This window comes from Callospermophilus lateralis, chromosome 2 (assembly GCF_048772815.1).
Source record: "Callospermophilus lateralis isolate mCalLat2 chromosome 2, mCalLat2.hap1, whole genome shotgun sequence".
Lineage (NCBI taxonomy): Eukaryota > Metazoa > Chordata > Mammalia > Rodentia > Sciuridae > Callospermophilus > Callospermophilus lateralis.
Genome location: NC_135306.1, coordinates 21,698,616 through 21,722,301, shown reverse-complemented (window position 1 = coordinate 21,722,301; position 23,686 = coordinate 21,698,616). Strand labels below are relative to the sequence as shown.

Genomic DNA, 23,686 nt, shown 5'->3' with positions numbered 1-23,686 from the left:
TTTCCCACCATAAGGGAGATTAAGTTTAATGCTTGAGTTCATCCAAGTTAACAGCATACTAAAAAAAAAAAATCAACTTGATTCAAGGAACATAGTAAAATACAGTTTCTGTAGACAATCAGGTATGATAGCATTATGGACACAATCCAAACATGTTTAGCAAAATGAAGAAAACAGGAAAATGTGATTCATACTCAACAAAAATATGTCAATGGACACTAACCCATGAGATGACTCAGATTTAAAAATTAATATACAGAAATTTTAAAACAGTAATAACAGCATAGTAATAACCTCCATATTCTGATTAATATAGCATTCAAGTGAAGTGTGGGAGTTTAACAGTGTAATCACAGTAAACTCACTTGTTCTTTCTATCAGCATTTATGGAGTTGAGATTTGCATCCTGCTAAAAAGTTCACAGTCCACCTTGTAGCTTTGAACTCTGATATACTTTCAAGTTCCAGTATGAATTTGATCCACTTGCTCAGTTGGCTTTTTAATCCCTTGCTTTGACTTGTAGGCTTATCAGTAATTCCCTTGATTTAGTATTATGTGTAAGAATTCCTTCAAGTCTATGATCTGTGGGTGGTAAGTATTGCTCTTCTCAATGGATGTTAAAGATCCCCCTTTCATCCTTCCATAATGCTATATATCTTTGACCATTTCAAATGGAATTTATGAGAGAGTAGTTACATATATGACTCAAATTGTCCTTAAAAATAACTCAATAATATTTACTAAGACTAACTGGGGAGAAATCATCTAAATTCTAGGTTATGCTTCTCCCAGTCATCTGATTCCATGAATACTTATTGTGAATGCCTTAACTATGAGCTGCTACTGTAGCTCACTAAAAATAATATAGAAGCAATCGATAGTGCTTTCATTGTGTGTAAGTAGACAAATCTTTATAAACCCATATAGGTTTATTAGCTTTATTTGTATAATTATTTTGAAATAATTAAATTAATTTCAGAGAAATTTCAGCATAGAAAATACAAAGAGAATAATGGGCTGGAGATGTACCCAGTGGCAAGCACTTGCATGCTCAAGACTCTAAGTTCAATCTCTAGCACTGACCCTCCCCCACCAAAAAAAAAAAATAAGAAAGAAAGAAAGAAAAAGATTGACAGTGAGAAAAGAGTCTTATTAATAATAATTTTGAGATTTCAACATGTAACTTGTACAACATTTTTTTTTTTTTGTACCAGGGATTGAACTCAGGGGCACTCAACCACTGAGCTACATCCCCAGCACTATTTTATATTTTATTTAGAGACAGGGTCTCATTGAGTTGCTTAGCATCTTGCTTTTGCTGAATCTGGCTTTGAACTAATTCATGATCCTCCTGCCTCAGTCTTCCAAGCCACTGGGATTACAGGAGTGTACCACCACACCTGGCCTTGTACAACATTTTTTACAAAATCCGGAGGTTCAGAACATATTTTAATAAGGAACCAAGGTAATATTATTTTATAAGAAATATATTTTAAAATTAATTCTTACCTCTTTTAATTTTTTTTTCATTTTCATCTATACAATTTTTTATTTCTGGTATTATGGTTAATGACTCCTTCAGTTCTGAGGGTGGTTGAATATCAATTTCTTGTTTGAAGCTTGAAGATATTAAGGATTCAAACTCAGAAGGAAAAGTTGGTGGCTGAAATAATATACAGTTAAAAGAAGCTTTTAGGAGGTTTCCCAAGTAAATATTTTTTAATTTATAAATGTGTAGTTTGCATATTAAATGGCATATTTTAAACTAAAGCCATAGTTGATTTTTAAATATACATACTTTGAAAAAATAGAAGTATGGCAGCCAAAAGTATATTCTATTACAAGAATATTCAAATATTATTCTCTGAGTAATATCTTTTATAATCACTCATTATATTAGTGATGTACATTATTCCTAGATGCAGAAGCATATTCTTTATGCAAAATTAGCAAATTTAGCAAAATTTCAAAATTCTAAATTAAAAACAAGCACGGCAGCAAATGAAAAGTGGTAAATGGAGAAAAGTGAAAAGATTTGATGGTGTGGAATAAATCTTTACTGCACTCCATAGAAAATGTTCTCTTTCATTCCTACTGAACTGGCTTCTTCAACAAGTGAAACTGACTATGTGTACAACTCTCAAATGAAAGAGGAGATGGGGCACTGGAGGGAAGGAGCCAATAGACAATGATTATTTTTACCATCATGTTACATTTTTAACTGTAAGGAAGCCAATTAAATGTCATACATACAAACATTATATGTATGTCCTTTGAATATATTAAGAAAACCCCAAAATATAAAATATTTTCAGTTGTCCTAAAAAAAATTTTTAAGTAACTTAGTGAATGTATCTAATCTATATGGATCTAACGTTTTGGCTTGTCAAATTGTTTACAAGTTATTTACAGTCTCAACTAGGATTCTTTCCATACTATATTATAATAACAATTCAGTGAGCTATTGGAATTGTATGCTTAAAAAGAAGGCTATCTTTGAGAAGTTTTACCTATGATACACACACACACACACACACACACACATATATATGTTGTTGATGGATCTTTATTTACTTTATTTTTATATGCAGTGCTGAGAATTAAACCCAGTGCCTCACAATGCTAGGCAAGTGCTCTACCACTGAGTCACAACCCCAGTCCCCCCAAAGATGCTATTTTCCTTATTATATATTGGTAGCACTTCAAATTCAGTCTTGAACAATCTGTATTCTTACTCCCTTAATGAGATCACCTCCCATATAGTTTGGGTACTATCTGCTTTGTGCATAACTTATAAATCAATATTTATAGCCCCAGCTTCCAATTTTTAAATTAGACATTACTTCTCAATTTTTTCTATCAGGTATATTAATTAGAATTATCGAAAGACATTTTAAAATTCTCTATACCTGGGATAAATAGCAGATCAATTAAATCAGAATATATCTGGGTAGGACCCAGGCTTTAACCATTTTTAAAAATTAACTCTTCAAGTAATTCCACGGTACAGCCAAGACTGAGAAACAGTATTTAGAAGTAAATTTGACTCCTTAATTTATACACATTCAACTCATTATCAAATCTTTTAGATATGATAAATGCAAATAGTCAATATATATTACTAAAAATTTATAAGTGTGCTTTATTACTTTTATAAAAATATTATTGATAGCCAAGTGTTACAACCTCATTTAAACCTACTTCATCATCTAGTTTCTCCTGACAAAAGTTTTCTTTATCCATATAAAAATCTTCTTTCACACAAACTTCCAAATCTTCTTGAAAAGAGAAATATTTCCTTAAAATAAGAACAATAAAACATTAATCAGGGACTGGGGTTGTAGCTCAGCGGCAGAGCGCTCATCTAGTACATGCGGGGCCCTGGGTTTGATCCTCAGCACCACATAAAAATAAATAAAGGTACTGCATCTAACTACAACTAAACAACAGCAACAACAAAACACATTAGTCAGTGTTTATTAAAAGCAAATTATATAAGAAATGTAGTTAACCAAAGTATACAATGACTACAATTAAAGTTTAAATAAAGCAAGGGTAAAATATCATTGACATCATCTCAACTTGTGACTGTACAAAGAAATATAGGAGAATATTTTCTCCTATAAAAATATTTATAGCACTGACAAATACCTGAAAAGATTAGCTTCTTTGAAAATCTGCTCTTTGAAATCTAAAAGAGGGTCCTTTATCATAAAGAGTTTTAGTCTACTCAAGAGAGTCTTTAAAGTTGGTAGTTGACTTTTAAGGGTCGCCAAATCATTTATAAAAATTAATTCTTCATCATCAATAAATAAATCTGAAAAGAAATTAGAAAAATAAAGGAATAATAAAAATAATAAAAAATTGTGAAAGTTATACAAAGGGATCTGAAAGCTACTGTAATCAAGCATTAGATATAATTGGGCTTTTCAAACACATTTAAAATTCTTTAGTTCTTCAATGGATTACAAATATAAAACATGTAGCAACTAGAACATTAGGTAAAACTCAATACATTTTAATATTATTTAGTAAACCAAGGAGTAGCCAAATGTTCCAAAAGATCTGTACTATAATACTGGTAAAAAGATCTTGTGCTTCCAAGCCAGCAAAAATTTAAAGAAATAAAAGTATTTAACTTTGGCTGACTCTGAACTTCTCATCTCTGTATGATTTTAACTTGTAAGGTCTTCAATTCATCCCCCAGAGACTCTGACATGTGGGGAAGAAAGATAGTTCTACAAAGCCTACAAATGAAACCAATTCTGATTATACCATTTTAAAATTACTCGTGCCTAGTTACTATAAAGTTAATTACAATGAAAATTATACATAAAAGTATCTACTTGAGAATGTGATATATCTTACATATTAACAAACACTACTGCTAATGGTTAATTGCTGGAATAAATCTTTCCTCTCTATCTGCACCCTGTTGAGTTTTGGTTACTTTAGAATCTTGGCTAACTGAGAGCTCAACAGTTTCTGAGCCTTGGGAGTTTTAGAGCCAATTTCTGAACATAAAACTTTCCAATAAGCTCCTGCATGGAAAGATAAAAAGGAAAACATATGCACAGATGAGAAACTACTTGGAAAGTCAAACTCCCCAATGTTAAAAACATCTGGAGGGAAAGCAGTGGTCTCCTGTTCGGTGCAGTGGCCTTTCAGTTGAGTGATGACAGAATGTCATGAGAAAGGAATAATAGTATGGAGTTTTCAGGCAGTGAAATCTCTCCTAGCCAACTACACAAGTGGTACCATATATGCTTAATAAATACACAAATATGTGGTGTAAGTCAAGCTGTCAGGGAACATCTCTAGTACAAAATGGCTTTGTGAAAAGAGAAATAATAATAATAATAATAATTATAATTATCATCATCATCATCATCATCATACTAGGGAGTGAATCCAGGGTCACCTAACCATTGAGTCACATCACAGCCCTTTTCTGTAGAGACAGGCTCTTGTTGAGTTACCTAGGGCCTTACTAAGTTGATGAAGCTGGCTTTGAACTATTGATTCTCTTGTCAGTCTCCTGAGCCGCTGGAATTACAGCGTGTCAGGCAAGAACTTGTGATATAAACTAGCCTCCTAAGAGATTTTTTATCTGAACCTAAGCTCCTGATAATCTCATAAACAAAAATTTTCATGACACACAAAAGAGAGCTAGTATATCAATTCCAGGCCCAAGGATGCTGTATTTGAGAAAGTTAAAATGGTTTATCAATATAGTCCATGTTGAAAATATGAATGTGGTCATATTAATAGTAAAACCAGCGTTTATTTATATCACCATCTCCACTTTCCTCTTCCAAACACAGACCCTCCAAATGTCTTCCCAACCTGGAGATACATTCTGATATTTCTAGGAGTAATTACATAGGGACATCTCATGTCAGTTTATGAGGCCTTGTTTTCCAACCAGCCTTTTTATTGATGCAACCACTTGATGGCAGCATCTCACCACAGCCAATGTTCTATAAATTCTACAAAGGCTGTTTTTACCAAGGGTGCTGCTTTTAAACTCTCATAGCTATGTAGCATTCCCCAGAGTTCTTACTTTATAACAACTACAATGTGTGCTTCACAGATAGAGACTGTTTCCATCTATCATAGGGGAGTGTTAAATTGTCACCAGGAAACAAAATTTTGTCTAGTTAATTGTGAAAAGAAGCAGAAAAAAGAGGCCTATTCATAGGAAAGAGGAAGGGTTTGTTCTTTGCAGAAGATACTTCTGTTTACCTAAAACACTCCAAATAATTAAGTTAAAAAAAAAAAGTTAACTTAGGTGTCTGATCAAAATTATTAAATGACTGATTTGCTAACAAATAAAAAAACTTTACTGAGAATTAAAAAAAACTTGAAGAAAAGACAAGACAAATCATATTCCTAAATAATAATAATTTTTAAAAAAATGGTAAATTTTAAAGGATCTCAACACCATTTCAATTTCCCACAAGGTCTGTTTTGGAACTTGGAGAAGTGATTACAAAGGAAATTTAGAGTAATAAAGATTTATAAGTATGGAAAAATAACAAAAAGAAGAGACCATTAATACATGCTATAATTGTATATTATTAATGTACTGACATGCTACTAGGCAAAACAATAGAACACAATAGAGAGTCCAGAAACAAAGTCTAATGAGGGCAGGAATTTGGTATATGATGCAAGTGGCATTTCTCATCAGTGGAAAATTATATTGAGATAGCTGCCAAACATTTAGGAAAAAAAATTCCATACTTTTAAACATATATCAAAATCCAGAATAAAACTATACAAAATCTTAAAGAAAATACAAGTAAATAGTTATCTAATTGTGGAAGAATTTTCTAAGTACAAAAGCAATGAAAGAAACTATAATGGAAAACATTAACAGAACTGGTTAGGTTCAAAGTAAATATATTTGGAGTTACTGATACCTTATATATAAAGATAATATACATGAACAAGAAAGAAACAAAAGTGAGAATCACTTTACAAAAGAAAATTATTTGCATTGCAAATAAACACCAATGATTTTAAAAATGAATAAAATATACTTTTTTACTTATCACAAGGTTTAAATCAGTAATAATATACTCAATGAAAAAGCTGGCATTAACAGGGTATTCTTATGCTATGCTAGTGGAAATGAGGGAATAAACCCAGCTATCGTAAGGCTGAAGAAACAGAGAACCCAATACAAGACATGAATGATCAGAATGCCCAAGAATGATGGTGATAATGACTGCTTCTAGAACTAAAGTCCCATAGATAAAACTATTACTAAACTTTATGTTTGAATGTATTAAGAAACATTCAACTATACAACATTCAACTATTTTAGACAACTATACGAGGGTTTCAGAATTAGAACTAAACTCATAGAAAACTAAGAAAACAAGTATTAATTTCATAGAGTACAAGAAATCATTGACCACCACAATACTATTTTATACATTGTTATTTTCCCATTTTTATTGGTGTATTATAATTATTCATAATGATGAGATTCATCGTTACATATTTGTACCTATACATGATATAACAACAGAATTTGGCCAATATCATTCTTCAATACTTCCTCTTTATACTACCTCCCCCTGGTTCTTTTCCTCTACTCTACTGGTGGTCTCCCTTTGATTTTCATGAGATTCCTCCATCCCCGCCCCTTTCTTTTCCCTTTTCCTCTCTAGCTTCCACATATAAGAAAAACACATGATTCTTGACTTTCTAAGTTTGGCTTATTTTGCTTAATACAATGTTCTCAAGTTCTATCCATTTTCTTGCAAATGACATACTTTCATTCTTCTTTATGAGTGAATAAAACTTCACCATGTATAAATACCACTTTTTCTTTATCCATTCATCTGTTGATGGCCACAAAGGCTGGTTCCATAATTTGGCTATTATGAATTGTGCTACTATAAACATGGGTATGTATGAACTACTCTACTATGATGATATTAATTCTTCAGGTAAATGCCAAGGGGTAGCATATATACATTGTATTTTATACAATCAAAATTCTATAAATATTAACTATTGAACTAACTAAAGTTATAACTACAGTGGAAGAGTGAACAATAGGTAGCATGAGGGTATGTGGTGGTAAAGGAGTAGAAAGAGACAGTTCTATCTTTGTTTGTGTGGTAGAAGTTCAAAATATAAAGTTCCCCCCAAATCAAGAAATAGCAGTATAAATATGTCATTTATAAATATTTATAAATATAAATAGTAGTATAAATAGACATATAAATAGTATAAATGGCAAAGGTATAGAGTTTCTTTTGAAACTGTATCAAAGAGTTGCAAGAAGTTGCCTCAGGGAAGTGAAAAAATGAGAGTGGTTGATGAAGCCAGGGAATTGATGCTTTTTATGACAAGCATCAGTCAACTATTGACTCAACTTTATGCATGCACAACTTTATTTATAAGTATAAAAATAAAAGATATATTTGCATTTGTTTGTGTATTTCTAGGATGTCCTGAAGGATACCCAGAAAAATGATTATATATATTGGAAAATTAACAAATATCAACAAACCAGTAAAAAGTAAAAGAAAAGCAGCTATTGTTTTTGTCTTAAAAGTGTTTTGAAATAGGGCTGAGGTTGTGGCTCAGTGGTAGAGTGCTTGCCTATCATGTGTGAGGCACTGGGTTCGATTCTCAGCACCTCATAAAAAAATCAATAAAGATAATTTGTCCATCTACAATTAAAACTTTTTTAAAATTTTTGAAATAATCTTATAACTAAGGATTTTCTATCTTTATTATAAGATCCAGCTAATATATAGTATTAATTGCAATTCAAAGTATAATAAGTTCCTTTTGATTTAGATAGTAAGACCAACTTACCTATAAATCTAGAAGCAATCAATATGAATACAAAGAAAATAAATGATATTGCAAATCTAAATTTATAAAATGATGCTGAATGACACAGGACCTCTTAGGAAATACAGGATATGAACAATATATAATTATTTGGGAAATTAAAGCATTTTTGTTTCAATAAATAGTTGATTCTAACCAATAGTGACTTCTAATTTGTCACCTTAATAATAATCCTACATTTATGTAACCTACTATTTTTCACAAACCATGTATATATGTATTCCTTTATACATATATACACATTATACATTATTTTTTTATTATATTATCCTCACAAAGTTTTATAATTAGACGAATAAATTAAGAGAAAGGAATTATAGATGAATATTAAAACCATAACATTTTCCCCCAAATCTCAAAGGACACTTTGTTTTTTATTAGTGAATTTTAATTATACAGAACAGTAGGTTTCACTGTGACATCTTCAAACATGTACATAATATACTTTGATTACGTCTACCCCCTTACCCTTCCTTAATGTGCACCCCCACCCCCTTATCCTTTCTCTTCTCTAATAATCTCCCTTCTATTTTCATATCTTTCATTCTTCCTAGATTTCACAAGTCATGTGATACTTGTATTTCTGAATATGGCTTATTTTGCTTAACATGATGATTTCCAGTTGCATCCATTTTCTTGCAAATAACATGATTTCATTATACTTATGGCTGAATAATGCTCCATTGTGTATATACACCACATCTGTTGACAGGCTCCTAGGCTGATTCTATAACTTGGCTATTGTGAATTGTGTCACAATAAACATGAGTAAGTAGGTATCTCTATATTATGTGGATTTTAATTAGAGTATTCACCAAGCTTGGATGTCTGAGCTGCATCCTCAACAGCTTTTATTTATTGATTTCTTCTTTTTTTAAAAAAAGAGAGAGAATTTTAATATTTATTTTTCAGTTTTTGGTGGACACAACATCTTTTTTTTTTAATTAATTTTTATTGTTGATTGTTCAAAACATTACATAGTTCTTGATATATCATATTTCACACTTTGATTCAAGTGGGATATGAACTCCCATTTTTACCCGTATACAGATTGCAGAATCACATCAGTTGCACAACCATTGATTTACATATTGCCATTCTGGTGTCTGTTGTATTCTGCTGCCTTTCCTATCTTCTACTATCCCCCCTCCCCCCTTCCCTCCCCTCTTCTCTCTCTACCCCCTCTACTGTAATTCATTTCTCCCCCTTATATTTTTCCCCCTTTCCCCTCACTTCCTCTTGTATGCAATTTTGTATACCCCTGAGGGTCTCCTTCCATTTACATGCAATTTCCCTTCTCTCTCCCTTTCCCTCCCACCTTTCATCCCTGTTTAATGTTAATCTTCTTCTCATGCTCTTCGTCCCTACTCTGTTCTTAGTTACTCTCCTTATATCAAAGAAGACATTTGGCATTTGTTTTTAAGGGATTGGCTAGCTTCACTTAGCATAATCTGCTCTAATGCCATCCATTTCCCTCCAAATTCTATGATTTTGTCATTTCTTAATGCAGAGTAATACTCCATTGTGTATAAATGCCACATTTTTTTTATCCATTCGTCTATTGAAGGGCATCTAGGTTGGTTCCACAGTCTTGCTATTGTGAATTGTGCTGCTATGAACATGGATGTAGCAGTGTCCCTATAGTGTGCTCTTTTTAGGTCTTTAGGGAATAGACCGAGTAGGGGAATAGCTGGATCAAATGGTGGTTCCATTCCGAGCTTTCCAAGAAATCTCCATACTGCTTTCCAAATTGGCCGCACCAATTTGCAGTCCCACCAGCAATGTACAAGAGTACCCTTTTCCCCACATCCTCGCCAGCACTTGTTGTTGTTTGACTTCCTAATGGCTGCCAATCTTACTGGAGTGAGATGGTATCTTAGGGTGGTTTTGATTTGCATTTCTCTGACTGCTAGAGATGGTGAGCATTTTTTCATGTACTTGTTGATTGATTGTATGTCCTCCTCTGAGAAATGTCTGTTCAGGTCCTTGGCCCATTTGTTGATTGGGTTATTTGTTATCTTATTGTCTAATTTTTTTAGTTCTTTGTATATTCTGGATATTAGGGCTCTGTCTGAAGTGTGAGGAGTAAAGATTTGTTCCCAGGACGTAGGCTCCCTATTTACCTCTCTTATTGTTTCTTTTGCTGAGAAAAAACTTTTTAGTTTGAGTAAGTCCCATTTGTTGATTCTAGTTATTAACACTTGTGCTATGGGTGTCCTATTGAGGAATTTGGAGCCCGACCCCACAGTATGTAGATCATAGCCAACTTTTTCTTCTATCAGACGTCATGTCTCTGATTTGATATCAAGTTCCTTGATCCACTTTGAGTTAACTTTTGTGCATGGCGAGAGAAAGGGATTCAGTTTCATTTTGTTGCATATGGATTTCCAGTTTTCCCAGCACCATTTGTTGAAGATGCTGTCCTTCCTCCATTGCATACTTTTAGCCCCTTTATCAAATATAAGATAGTTGTAATTTTGTGGATTGGTTTCTGTGTCCTCTATTCGACACAACATCTTTGTATGTGGTGCTGAGGATCGAACCTGGGCCACACACATGCCAGGCAAGCGCGCTATCGCTTGAGCCACATCCCCAGCCCTTGATTTATTCTTGATGATAGTTGAGCTAAGATCTCACTGTAGTTCTTTCTTTTTTCTTTTTTGGAGACAGGGTCTCACTAAGTTACCAAAGCTGACTTTGAACTTGTGATCCTCCTGCCTCAGCCTCCTGACTTGCTAGGATTACAGACAAGCACAAATGCACCTGGCTCAATGAAGTTTTGATTTGCATTTCTCCAAGGTCAAAGATGTTGAAATTTTTTTCATATAATTATTAGCTATTCATACTTATTTTAAAATGTTTGTACAGTTCATTTATCCATTAATTGATCTGGTTATTTGTGGTTTTAGTGTTAAGTTTTTTAGTTCCTTATATATTCTGGATACTAATCCTTTGCTAGAAGGTAGCTGACAAAAATTTTTCTCATTCTGTAGTCTGCCTCTTCACTCTGTTAATTGTAACTTTGCTTTGCTCAAGCATTTTAATCTGATATAGTCCCATTTGCTAATTCTTGTTATTTCCTGAGCTATTAGAGTCCTATTCAGAAATTTCAGTTTCAGCAGTTACATATAGGTCTTTGATTCATTCTGAGTTGACTTTTATACATAGTAAGAGATAGGGATCTAGTTTCTGTCTTTTACTTGTGGATATTCAGTTTTCCTAGCGACATTTGTTAAAGAGGCTGTATTTTTGGCTCCTTTGTCAAGAATCAGATGACTGGAGTGGCATGGGTTTGTCTCTGAATTCTCTATTCTATTCCATTGGTCTATGTCTTTTTTTATGCCAATACCTTATATTTTGTTACCTATGGTTATGTAGTGTATTTTGAAACTGGGTATTGTGATATTTCCAATGTTGCTCCTTTTACTCAGGTTTGTTTTAGCTATTCAGGTTTTTTTGTGTCTCCATATGAATTTTAGGATTTTTTTCTTGTTCTATGAAGAATATCATTGGTATTTTGATGGAGACGATATTGAATCTATAGATTGTATTTGATAACATTACCATTTCAACAATATTTATTTTGCTGATCCATGAACATGTAGGTCTTTCTGTCTTCTTGCGTCTTCTTCAATTTCTTCAATGTTCTATAATTTTCACTGTAAAAATTGTTCACCTCCCTGGTTAGGTTTATTCTAGGCATTTTAAAAAGCCATTGTAGGGCTGGGGTTGTGGCTCAGTGTACTATTGGGTAGTGGTTGTGGTAGAGCGCTTGCCTAGCATGTGTGAGGCACTGGGTTCGATTCTCAGCACCACATACAAATAAGTAAAATAAAGGTCCATCAACAACTAAACAATATTTTTTAAAGAGCCATTGTGAATGGAATTGTTTTCTTGATTTCTTTCTCAATGGGTTCAACATTAATGTACAGGAAATCTGTTGATTTTTGCTTGTTAATTTTATATTCCAATACTTTGAAGTATTCTGGTGGAGTCTTTAGGGTCCACAAACAGGGATAATTTGACTTTTTTTCCTTGTTTGCATCCTTTTTATTTCTCTGTCTCGCCTACTTGCTCCCATTAAATACTACAGTGAATAGGAGTGGCAAGAGTGGACATGCTGATTTTAGAGGAAATGCTTTCATTTTTTCCTATATATTTGCTTGGAAATATTTTCATATTCAGTATGATACTATGAGTTTTTCAAATATAGACTTTATTATGTAGAGGTAACATCCTTCTCTATCTAGTTTTTTAGGCTTTTCTCATGAAGGGGTGTGGAATTTTGTCAAAAATTGTACCACTTCTTAACTGGATTTGGACTAGAATTTCAAATCTTCTGACTTCAAATTCTGACTCTTTCTACTACATTATACACTCAACTTTATCTTAATATTCAAGATTTTGAGCTTTAGTTTCACATAAATTAGAGAAAACAGAAAATCTTTAGCATGTTTTGAAAAATAACATACAAACATAACTTAATAATAGTGATTTAATGGTACACTAGATTGCTATGTCATAAGATCTGTACACAGATGCCAATATCATTGTAGCAAATGCTGTGAGTACCTATGATAAAATCTCTGTAAGTTATTTTAAGGCTCAGCAAACTTACACTCCAAAAAATAAAACAAAACAATAGAAAACAACAAAATTCCAATTTACAGAAAGGGGATTACTATGAAAGAGGAAATATTTTCCTAATATGGCAAAGTTTAAACAATAAGTATGCACATAGTTATCTTTAGTAAAAATAAAAATTTTAAAATTCAATTAAATAGAAATGCACTAAAGTGAAAATATGCATGTTAGTAAGCCATATTTTATAACAATTGAAATGACAAATGCTGTACCTTGGTTCTGTGCCTGAAGTGCTGGACATTTTTCTGAACACTTAACAGGTGTAAAGACTTCATTGTAATCCTTATGAGAATAGAAACTTTCTTCTTCTACTTCAGTTTGGGAGTTTGGATTTGAACTTGGAACAATTTCTTCAAATTCACCATTTACTTGGCATACCATTCCTGTAACTGTCTTTCTATAATATTATAAAATTATTATTTTTGTCTATGTCCTATTTAAAAAGTTTTATTAATAAATAGTATATGTTCATTGTGGAAAAAATATCAAATTCCAACATATACAAAGAAAAATCATCCATAGCCCTACCACTCAAGATGAATACAAAAATTATGAAAAATTTTTATTTTAAAAAATATTTTAAGACAAAATGGATTCATGTGTATAAGTTTTCTGTAATCTGTTCTTTTTTAGTTTAACAATAAAGCATGAGCATATTTATATTCATTTCATTTTTAAATGAAAAGAATCTCACTGAATCAGTGCTATAGTTTAGATCTTACATGTTCCCCAAAGGAAAGACTTGGTCCCCAGAGTATACTATTGGGTAGTAGTGGTGGATTCAAGAGGTGGGGTCTAGTGGGAAGTCTATAGATCATGGGAGTTATGCCTTTGAAGGGGACAATGGGACCTCACCACCTTCCTCTTCCTTTTTTTTACTTCTGGTCCATGAGGTAAGCAGTTTATTTCTGCCATGTGCTCCCTCCATGAGATGCTGCCTCATCACAGGCCCAATGATCTCTTGGAACCAATCAAAGGATCATGGACTGGAACCTCCCGAGCCAATAAATCTTTTCTAAGTTTATTACTTTATATATTTTGTTAAAATGTCAGAAAGCTGACTTACATAATCAGAAAATCAGAATTTATTCAACCAGTTCCCTATTATTAGAAATTTAAGTTTCTTTTAATTGTTTTCTATTATGAGCAACATTGTAAGGCACATCTTTGTGTACTTATCTAATAATTTTCCAATATACATTTCCTAAAAGTGGGACTGTTGAGGTTAAAGATATACAGATTTTTAAAGTTTTGCCATGCATTGCCAAACTGCCCTTGTGCTGAACATTCAATGCCTGCTCATCAATGTCATTATCTAAACTTTTATATTCTGTTCTGCAACCTGGGAAGCTGACCTCTATGGCCAAACCAAGCTTTTGTACCTTCTAGCTTCTAGTTGGGTTCAGGAAACACTGGCAGGAGAACAAAGGTGAGAGAAACAGGTTGGAATATTATTCCTCCCGGTCCCTTTTCTGCTGGGCTATAATTTGGAAGTGACTGTACTCTTCCACCAAAGGTTACATCTCTTACTGGATAGCCCATCTCCTGTAGGTGTAGTTCTTACTATGTTGGTAACTATTAATTTCCTATGTTATTTCTTACTTAGGTGGAATAAAAACTTCCTGATGTTCCCAGTTCTGGGGAATGTTTTTTGGTTCCCTTAACCTTGCCAATATCTCCTTCCCAAATAATACAGGTGTATGTTCCATTGTCTATACTATTAAGATATTGGCATTATAAGAGATCTTCCAGCAGATAAACACATCATGAATGGTTTTGTCATACATGCTAATATACCATTTTTTTCTGACATCCTAAATGTTTTAGCCCATATAATTCTCTTGTACTGACTGAAAGAACCAAATCAATATAACTTCCTAATGTAAAAATAAATAATAAAAATAATGAATATGCTGTATCTTAAAATTATAGGTAGGAAAAAAAATCTCTTGAATTTCTCCTTTACTCTTGAAGAAAACATGGTTACAGGAAGAAATATTTCCATTCTGTCATATTCATATGACGGATTAAGAACATATGATTCATATGTGGATCTTTATAGACTTTTGACTTTAGTACTTTAGTACTTACATAGCTGGTGGTTTTTTGTTTTTTTTTTTTACAAAATAAATGTTGCTGACAGAGTTGTCATTTGTAATAATACTTGGTACTATGATTTTGAGAACACATGGCCAATTCTTTTCCCCATACAAGGATCTATGAAGATCATTCCATGTTTCCTGGCCTTCACCTTATTTCCTGTCATAGGGTTTCAGTTATTCGTTCTTTTTTCATTGGTGCCTCTCCTTTTCCTAACCCTGAAAATACTGCTGTTTTTGAGATTTCCAACCTAGATCAGCTTTTTTTTTTTTTTTTTTGCTATCATTCTTTTTTGTGTAGTTCTATCAACTGTCATTCTCTAATTCTTTAAGAAAATATTTATTGAGTTCCTATAACACGCTAATACCATTCTAGGTGCTGGGAATAGATAGGTAAACAAAGCAATATTCTTGCCCTCACGAAGATGATCTGTTAAAGGAAAGACAGATAAATAAATAAATAATGATGGTAAAAAACTGTTATTAATGGAATAAAACAAGATGAGTGAACATCAAATAACAGCCAGTGGGTTGGTAAGACATATATTTTAGAGAATATAGTTAGTGAAGAGCCCACTGAGGAGCTGGCATAATGGTAGGGAGAGAGCCATACAAAGGCCTAAAGAAGGAAACAAGATTGGCATATTCTAAGAAAAACAGAAAGATTAGGATGATAAATGTTAAATGGGGGAAATAAATAATTTCCAGTTAGCCTCTGTGTGGTTCAAATTAGGGCTCTTTCTTTTCTTTTCTCTCTCTTTTTTATAAAAAGAAGAAAACATGTGGGGAGGTGAAAATTTTTTTTCTTTTCAAGTGTCTGGAGAACTTAATGCTTATCATTTCCTAGATGTAAAAGGAAATTTCAGGTTAATAACACATACTTCTCAAGGAAATCTTCCACAAAGAAACCTGCTTTCCATTGATCCAAGATTGAGCTGTCTGTCATTCCCCAAACTGAAACTGCTGAGACTAGGAAAAAGAACAGTAAACATTAGCTTCTAAAACTTTCTTTTAAATTTAATAGAAGGAAACCAAAATTTTTACATGGTGAATCTTTCATTTGTTTATAAATAAAGCATTATCTTTATTTTTCACAAATGTATTTTTTCCCAAAGTGATATCTAATTCCAAACATTTAGGTAATCATTCTCATTGTTACAACCTGCCTCCACCAAAATTCAACCACAGAATATCATCAAACATCATCCTGTTTCACAGCTTCTCTTTAACAGCTCATGCTATAATTAATAAGGCCTTCACTAACCATTCCATCTCACTCTCATGTACTCCCCTTGAAAGTCCTTAATATTGACAGAAACAATCTGGTACTTAATCATATGCAGTTGCATATTTAAGATTTTATGTATTTAAGCTTGTCACCCAAATTGTCTCCTTGGTTCCTAAAGGAGATGGACCATGTCATATGCTAGTGTCAGAATATACAAATGAAATATTCTACCACCAGTAAAATCAGAGTCCATCAGTATTATGTCTGACTAGTTTTGATACCTCTCACAAATCACCTTACATATAAGTCTATACCTTACTGAAAAAATATGAAAGTTCAGTGAGTAAATGTACAGGTTCTGAAATCACTCTGCCTAGATTGTAATCCTTATGCTACTACTAAGAGAATGAGGCAGGAAAGGAGAATTCCCATAAGCAGATAGGACAAAGGCCTTGAAGGAAAAGAGGGAATAAGGTTTTGCCTTCCTAGAAGAGGAGACATCAGGACTAGGGGACATCCTGTCACTGCTGCTGACAGTTTCAACCACAATGCCTCCTCCTTAGCTGCTCCTACCCCTATCCCTAACAATGGCTGACCACAAAGTAGATCCCTTCCTCTCCCCAACAGACGTGTTAAACCACAATTTCTGACTTGTCCTCTTAATTATGTAAATAAGGGATTGAAATTACACATGTTGATTGGCTTGTTAACATCCCTCACCCCACCAATATACCTTTCAAAACTCCTACACAATAGACACCTGTTGGCATCTCTCTCTTGGACACCTCCTTCTTTGGGAGCTCTGCTTTCTTTCTGTTATTCTAATAAATCCTATTACCTTGATCTCACCCTTGTATCCATAGATTTCATTCTTTGAATTCACAAAACCAAGAACCCACCCATCTACCCTCCACGTTACACTACTTACGTACCTCAGTTTCCTTATGAACAAATTAGGAATAGTTGTAGCTGTTTCATAGTGTTGTTGTAACTTACATTGTAATTCCAAGGTCACTGCTTTACAAAGACTCTGGATTCCCTTGCTACTCTTTCCTTGTATTAATGGAGGAAAATACCTTCTCAACTTTCTGGGTATGTACTATAGAACAACTGAAAAGTATGGGGGAAAAATCATCCAGCTATGCTGAATGATCTCGTTTCAAGTTATAATCATAAATTTTAAATGGCCATCCAACATTGACAGATGATAATAGTATATTCCCTAATACAATGACTTTCTTGCTCTTGAATACAGTCATTTCACATATTTTCCCCTCAAGTTTTCAATGCTCATCCCCCTGATCCTGATACCTATCTATGATTCTGCATTCACATACAAAATTGATATAAACAAAGAGGAACTACCTCATCTTTAACCACCAATTCTAACAATCTCCTGGCATAGGCACCTACAAACTCTATATTGCTAATATATACAATGGAATAATCATTCTGGTACCTATTGGGTACCAACTTCCATGATTCTGCTCCTTATCCTATCCCCCTTTACTCCCAAGTTTCCTTTTTCTTTCCTGCATCATCATATTCTCTTTTTACCAAGATTATTTCCATTGGCAAATAAGCATTTTAGAGTTTCTCCTTATTATACATATTTTTAAAAATCACACATCCAAAACAAACAAAAAAAAGAATAATTCTCTTTACCTCATTCTCCCTTCAGCTAGTGCTTCATTTAAAAATTTTCCTTCATATAATGTCCTCAAAAGAGTTGTCCAAACTTGCTACCTTACTTCCCCACTCCTCATTCTCTTCTCAGTATACTTCAATCACATTCCAACCATATTCTAATCAAATTTGTAACCAATATTCCAGGGAAGACACTTATAGCAAAGTTATCAATGACTTCCTTCTTTAAGTACTTTTTTTCTTTAGAATTCTACAATACCATACTCATGGTTTTTCTATCTCAATTCTCAGCTGGTTTCTCCTTCTACATGGATATTTTTTTTTACATTTATTTTATTTTATGTGCTGCTGAGGATCGAACCCAGGGCCTCGCATGTACTAGGCAAGCGCTCTACCATTGAGCCACAACCCCAGCCCCATACATAGATTTTTAAAAAAATATTTATTTTTTAGTTGTAAGTGGACACAATATCTTTATTTCAGTTTTATGTGGTGCTGAGGAGTGAACCCAGGGCTTCACGTGTGCTAGGAAAGCACTCTACCACTGAGCCACAATCCCAGCACCCCCCCCCCACCACCACTACATAGATTTTTAATTACTGATGTTACCTGGAGTGTTCCAGGGTCTGCCCTAAGCTCTCTGGTCTATCTATACTCATGCTGTTGGTGTTTCCTCCAATTTTCATTAGTTTATGTGCAATATACATTTTGATAACTCTAATTTGAAACTCCAGGTTATGAAGCAGGTTCACTATGCACTGGTTACCAACTTTTCTGAGTGCAGTGAGACATATAAAAAGAAATATGAAATAAATTTATTACTTACAGATAAGCAGTACCGGACAACAGAAGCCTAGGATTCATTGTGAGCTGGTTTCTCAAGACTCAGAAAAGTTACCCAGGGTGGATGGAATCTTGTTTTCATGGGCCCCACTTGTGTAGCAACTGAGGGATCCCAGAAAACACCCCACACTGGGTTAAAGCATTAAATAAATCCTGTTTCTGAACAGAGACTGAGTCGTTTCAGCCAATTTCCCTCTATTTCAGGATGTTATATTTCCCAAAACATTTTATAATCATTCTTTTTTTTTTTTTTTTTGATACTGAGGGTTGAACCCAGAGCTACATCCCCAGTCTTTTTTATTATTTATGTTGAGACCAGGTCTTACTACATTGCTTTCACTAATTTGCTAGGGTTGGCCTCGAACTTATGATTCTTGTGTCTCAGCCTCCTGAAATGATGAGATTATAGGCATACACCACTGAGCTCAGCTATTTTATAGTTATTCTTAAGAACTACCAGTGAGAAAGGGGACAAACTGGATTCCAAGGAAGTTACCTATTTCTTAGCCTCTGACTTGATAGATACAATATTTCATACAAATACATTTTAGAGTAATTCTATATTCAGTGTATAATTACAATTTATAGTCATTCTTGGGACAGAAAAATCTTATAATAAAACATATATTTATAATCTTAGCATATTTGAAGACTTCATCATCTATCTTTTTGTTTTATCATAGTTAGTATAAGCTTTTTAATTCTATACTTATAAATTCTGTAATTAAAAAATCAACTTATAAACTACTGGGAATTTTGATGTAAGTGAAATGAGTTTTGGGGTGCATTATAATTAACACATAATAGAGGAATTCACTGTAATATATCTGTACATGCATGTAACAATTTGGCCAATTTCATTCCCCAAGATCTCTCACAACGAGTTTTTACTGAATAAAGCACAGCATGTTCTTGGTGTGTGTGTGTGGAGGGGTGTTAGGGATTGAATCGAGGGGTTTTCACATGCTTCATGCTAGGTCAACTCTCTACCACTGAGCTATATCCCCTACCCCTTTTTATTTTATTTTGAGACAGCATCTCCCTGGGTCACCCAGGCTGGCCTAGAATTGTGATTCTTCTGTCTCAGCCTCCTGAATAATTGTGATTATAGGTGAGTACCACCATGCCTGGTCATATCATTTTCTTAATAATCCACTGCACTAAACTGAATAATTTTTAAAACATACCTCTTGTCCATGGCCGCCTATATTTATCATCAGTAAGTCGTGCATAATTTTCACCTTGAGAGAAACATGAAGGGATTCGAAGCAATAAAGCATCTCTGGAAAACTTCTTTCTAACTACACTCTGTATAAGAAGGTAAGATTATAAAATCTTTTAACACACACTATCAATATTCAGAATAGTAAAATCTCTATTGTTTTAAACATATTTTTTCTTTAAAAGTAATACATGCTTGTTGTAAAATATATAAAAAAGAACCACATAATTGAGAAAGTTAAAGTCCCTAGTCATTTATAGTTTGTGTATTGTCAAAGTTTTTTTTCCCTAGATTAGGCTAAAATGTGTGTGTGTGTGTGTGTGTATGTGTGACAAAAAATGGGATCATATAATTTATATATCACTAACTAGTATAATGCAGCTGTCCTTTTTTTTCATTTGTTATAACCAGCAAATATGTTTCTAATTAAAAAAATTAGTTTCTAATTTAAAAAAATATATCTAATGAAGAAAATTAAAACTGTTCTTTGAAAGGGATATTCAAACAATTGAATAAACTGGTAAATCAATCAGATTTCTAATTTAGATTTACCTTTACTTTTCAACATTAATTCCCATTACTCTACTTGTTTTCCCTAATAGACCAGTTCCTTCTCTACCTATCCTTGCCATTCAGTAGTTACTCCCTCATCAACACAACAGTCTACAGTGTGCTTCCAAGAGTGCCCTACTATCACTATCAAAATCCTACTCATCTTTCAAGGACCATCTTAAATAATATCTCCTTTATGAAGCCTTCCCTTAGTAACTCTAACTTGTGGGAAGCCATCCACGAAATGCAAGAGGACCTATTCTTGGCATTGAAGTCAGGAAGGGCATAGGTCTGGCATTGGGAACTTCCCATGGTTCTCCCTCGGAGACAGACCGCCCAATGTACATGACCTTTCCCTCCACTCTGTTAGAAAGGTCCCTTGCAGTAGTATCAGAGAAGTGCATAACCTGTTAGGAACTGAGTAGCCAACTGCCCCCACCTTTATCCTATTTTGGGTGGAGAACTATGGAAAGTCTTTGATGTTCTCAGATATAAATAAAACAGATGCGGGCTCCTTTGTGTGTTAGAAGCTGGACCCATCTGGTCAGCTTGCCCATCCTGCCCTCACTTTTGAAACTACTTTCTGGGGGCTGAGATTGTGAGCAGTACTAACCTCACACAGAATTCATTTTTCTACATATTTAGACAAATGATACTTTCTTACATTATTTTCAAAAGATTTTTATGTGTGCCAAAGGTTTTATGTTAAATGGGAAGTTATTATTATGTAAGAATAAATGGTATAGAGAAGATATAACTTAATTTCTATAAAATGAAGACCAAAGATTCATAGTAAGTAGGAAAAATGCTTAACATTTTATCTAAAAAAGAAATTATAAAAGGTAACTTTAACAAAATTTTGTTTATAACTAGCCTATAATTGCTTTCTATCATAATATTCTCACAATATTATGATGTGCATGATGTTAACCATTGCTTTACCTTTGATCATAAAAAAGATATTTTTAGAAAATATTTGAGCAGGTGGGCACAGTGGCACAGGCTTGTAATCTCAATGACTTAGGAGACTGAAGCAGAAGGATTACTAGTTCAAAGCCAGCCTCAGTAATTTATTAAGGCCCTAAGCAACTTAGTGAGACCCTTTTTGTAAGTAAAATAAAATAAAAAGGGCTATGGATGTGGCTCAGTAGTTAAGCTTCCCTGGGTTAAATCCCCAGTTCCAAAAGAAAAAATTGAGGGGGCAAGGCATCTCTGATTCCTTGGATAGTTCAAATCATTCTCTTCTTCTTGTCTGTGTACTGATCTAGTTTGCAAGATCTTCATTTGATAATAGTCTTATTTGTTATTTAATTGGTTCTTAAATATTGTCTTAATAAACTTTTCAAGGTCTTGCATCTTTTACAACCTCTGCCATTGATTAGTTTCATATTTGCATTATATCATGGGAGTGTAATATACCAGCAAGAAACTAAGATTCCATGGGCAAGGATAAGTTTGAGGATGTTTGAGTACACACTACTTTTGCAAGTGATCTATATTCATAAAGTTGTTAAGATATCTGACTCCCTATCATGTATATCTCATAACACTACATATTTGCTTCCCTCAGTTATGAGGAAATAATAAAGCCTGAAGATGGCTATATGTCTTATTTCATGTAAAACATAGCACAATTTTAGTTTAACTAGAGTAATTTTATTTCTGCCCTGCCAGATAGGCTCAATGAAATGAAAATTTAACTTGTCAATTAAGATCATTAGAACAATGAACTGTTGTATGACAACTTCTCCAATAATTTCTTAATAATGTGCCTGAGGCTGAGGGCAGTGGAGCATGCTGTAATCTCAGCGGCTAAGAAGGCTGAGGCAGGAAGGAGGATTGAGAGTTAAAAGCCAGCTTCAGCAACTTAGCAAAGTCCCAAATAATTTAGCGAGACCCAGTCTCTAAATAAAATATAAAAAGGGCTAGAGATGTGGTTAAGTGCCCCTGAGTTCAATCCCTGGTACCAAAAAACAAAACAAAACAAACAAACAAAAAAACAAAATAAAACCAAAACAACAATAAAAAACAATGTGCCTGGGACTGAATCTCACCTTCAACATTTGTACAAACTATTTAATTTCTCTGGAAAGCACTTTCCTAACCTGTAAAATTGTAAAACCTGTTGGAGTAATTATAATGATCAAAGAATATAATTCACAGAAGAGCAAAGTATCTGGCCCATCATAAGTGGTTAATACATGCTGTTACTATTATCTTATAATAAAGATAACTAGGATTGATTTTTCAACTGTAGAGTGTTAACAGATCCTCCCAACTTGCCAAGTTTTGTTTTTTCTTCCAATAATTTTAAATTCATTTTAATTGTTTAATTATTTTAATGTAGCAATTTCCTTCCAAGATGGAATTTTAAGCACAAGTTTAAAGTGGAAAGTAATTTTAAATGAAAGTAAAAATAATTAGAGTGAGGATTAATGTAAGGATTACTGTAACCCATCATATACTGAATGTAGATAATATTTTTAGAACATAATTCCTAGTAAATAGATAGTAAGCCAGTAACATTACCTCATATAAATAGTCTATTGCACAATATTTCAAAGCTGGAAACATATCTTGTTTCGATAAAGCAATACAAATTTAACATCTGGAAATACAAAATTAAATGTTGGTAAGTAGCAAAGCCAAGAGGAGAAAATCTCTCTTAATCACAAGACTTTGTTTCACTCAATTAAAGAAATGGTTCTGATGATAAAAGTTAATTATAAAATAACATTTATTATTGATTTTAAATCTAATATGAAAATATTGTGTATATCCATAAACTTATTTATACATTTTTCTATATTGCTTAACCATATAGCTGTTTATAGGTTGAAATACAGTTAATGTGATCATTTTGTTGCAGAAGAGACTGGAGTTTCAAAGACTGGCAGAGCAGTTTTCTCAAGATAACCATGTTTTTCAAGAGGTCTTGAAATTGCATAACCAACAGCCGAACTCTGTGCTGAAGGGCTAAAGTAGTATTTGGGAAATTATTTCCATGCTCTTACTTAGAAAATGAAAAGCCTAAAGCTAGCATTCCTTAATAGACAGCTTATTTGTAAT

At 33.3% G+C, this 23,686-nt stretch overlaps 1 protein-coding gene across 1 annotated transcript in view; it reads right to left on the bottom strand.

Moving 5' to 3' along the window:
• Shoc1 (shortage in chiasmata 1) overlaps positions 1-23,191 on the bottom strand; it is a 62,559-nt gene extending 39,368 nt beyond the window's left edge. Inside the window, exons 1-7 of the mRNA XM_076843185.1 lie at positions 23,147-23,191; positions 20,031-20,151; positions 16,007-16,094; positions 13,239-13,423; positions 3,652-3,817; positions 3,187-3,298; positions 1,510-1,663 (exon numbers count right to left, since the gene is read on the bottom strand). Coding sequence (XP_076699300.1) covers positions 1,510-1,663; positions 3,187-3,298; positions 3,652-3,817; positions 13,239-13,423; positions 16,007-16,094; positions 20,031-20,151; positions 23,147-23,191 — 871 coding nt within the window. The remainder of the gene's footprint in view (positions 1-1,509; positions 1,664-3,186; positions 3,299-3,651; positions 3,818-13,238; positions 13,424-16,006; positions 16,095-20,030; positions 20,152-23,146) is intronic.
• Between the last annotated feature and the right edge of the window lie 495 nt (positions 23,192-23,686).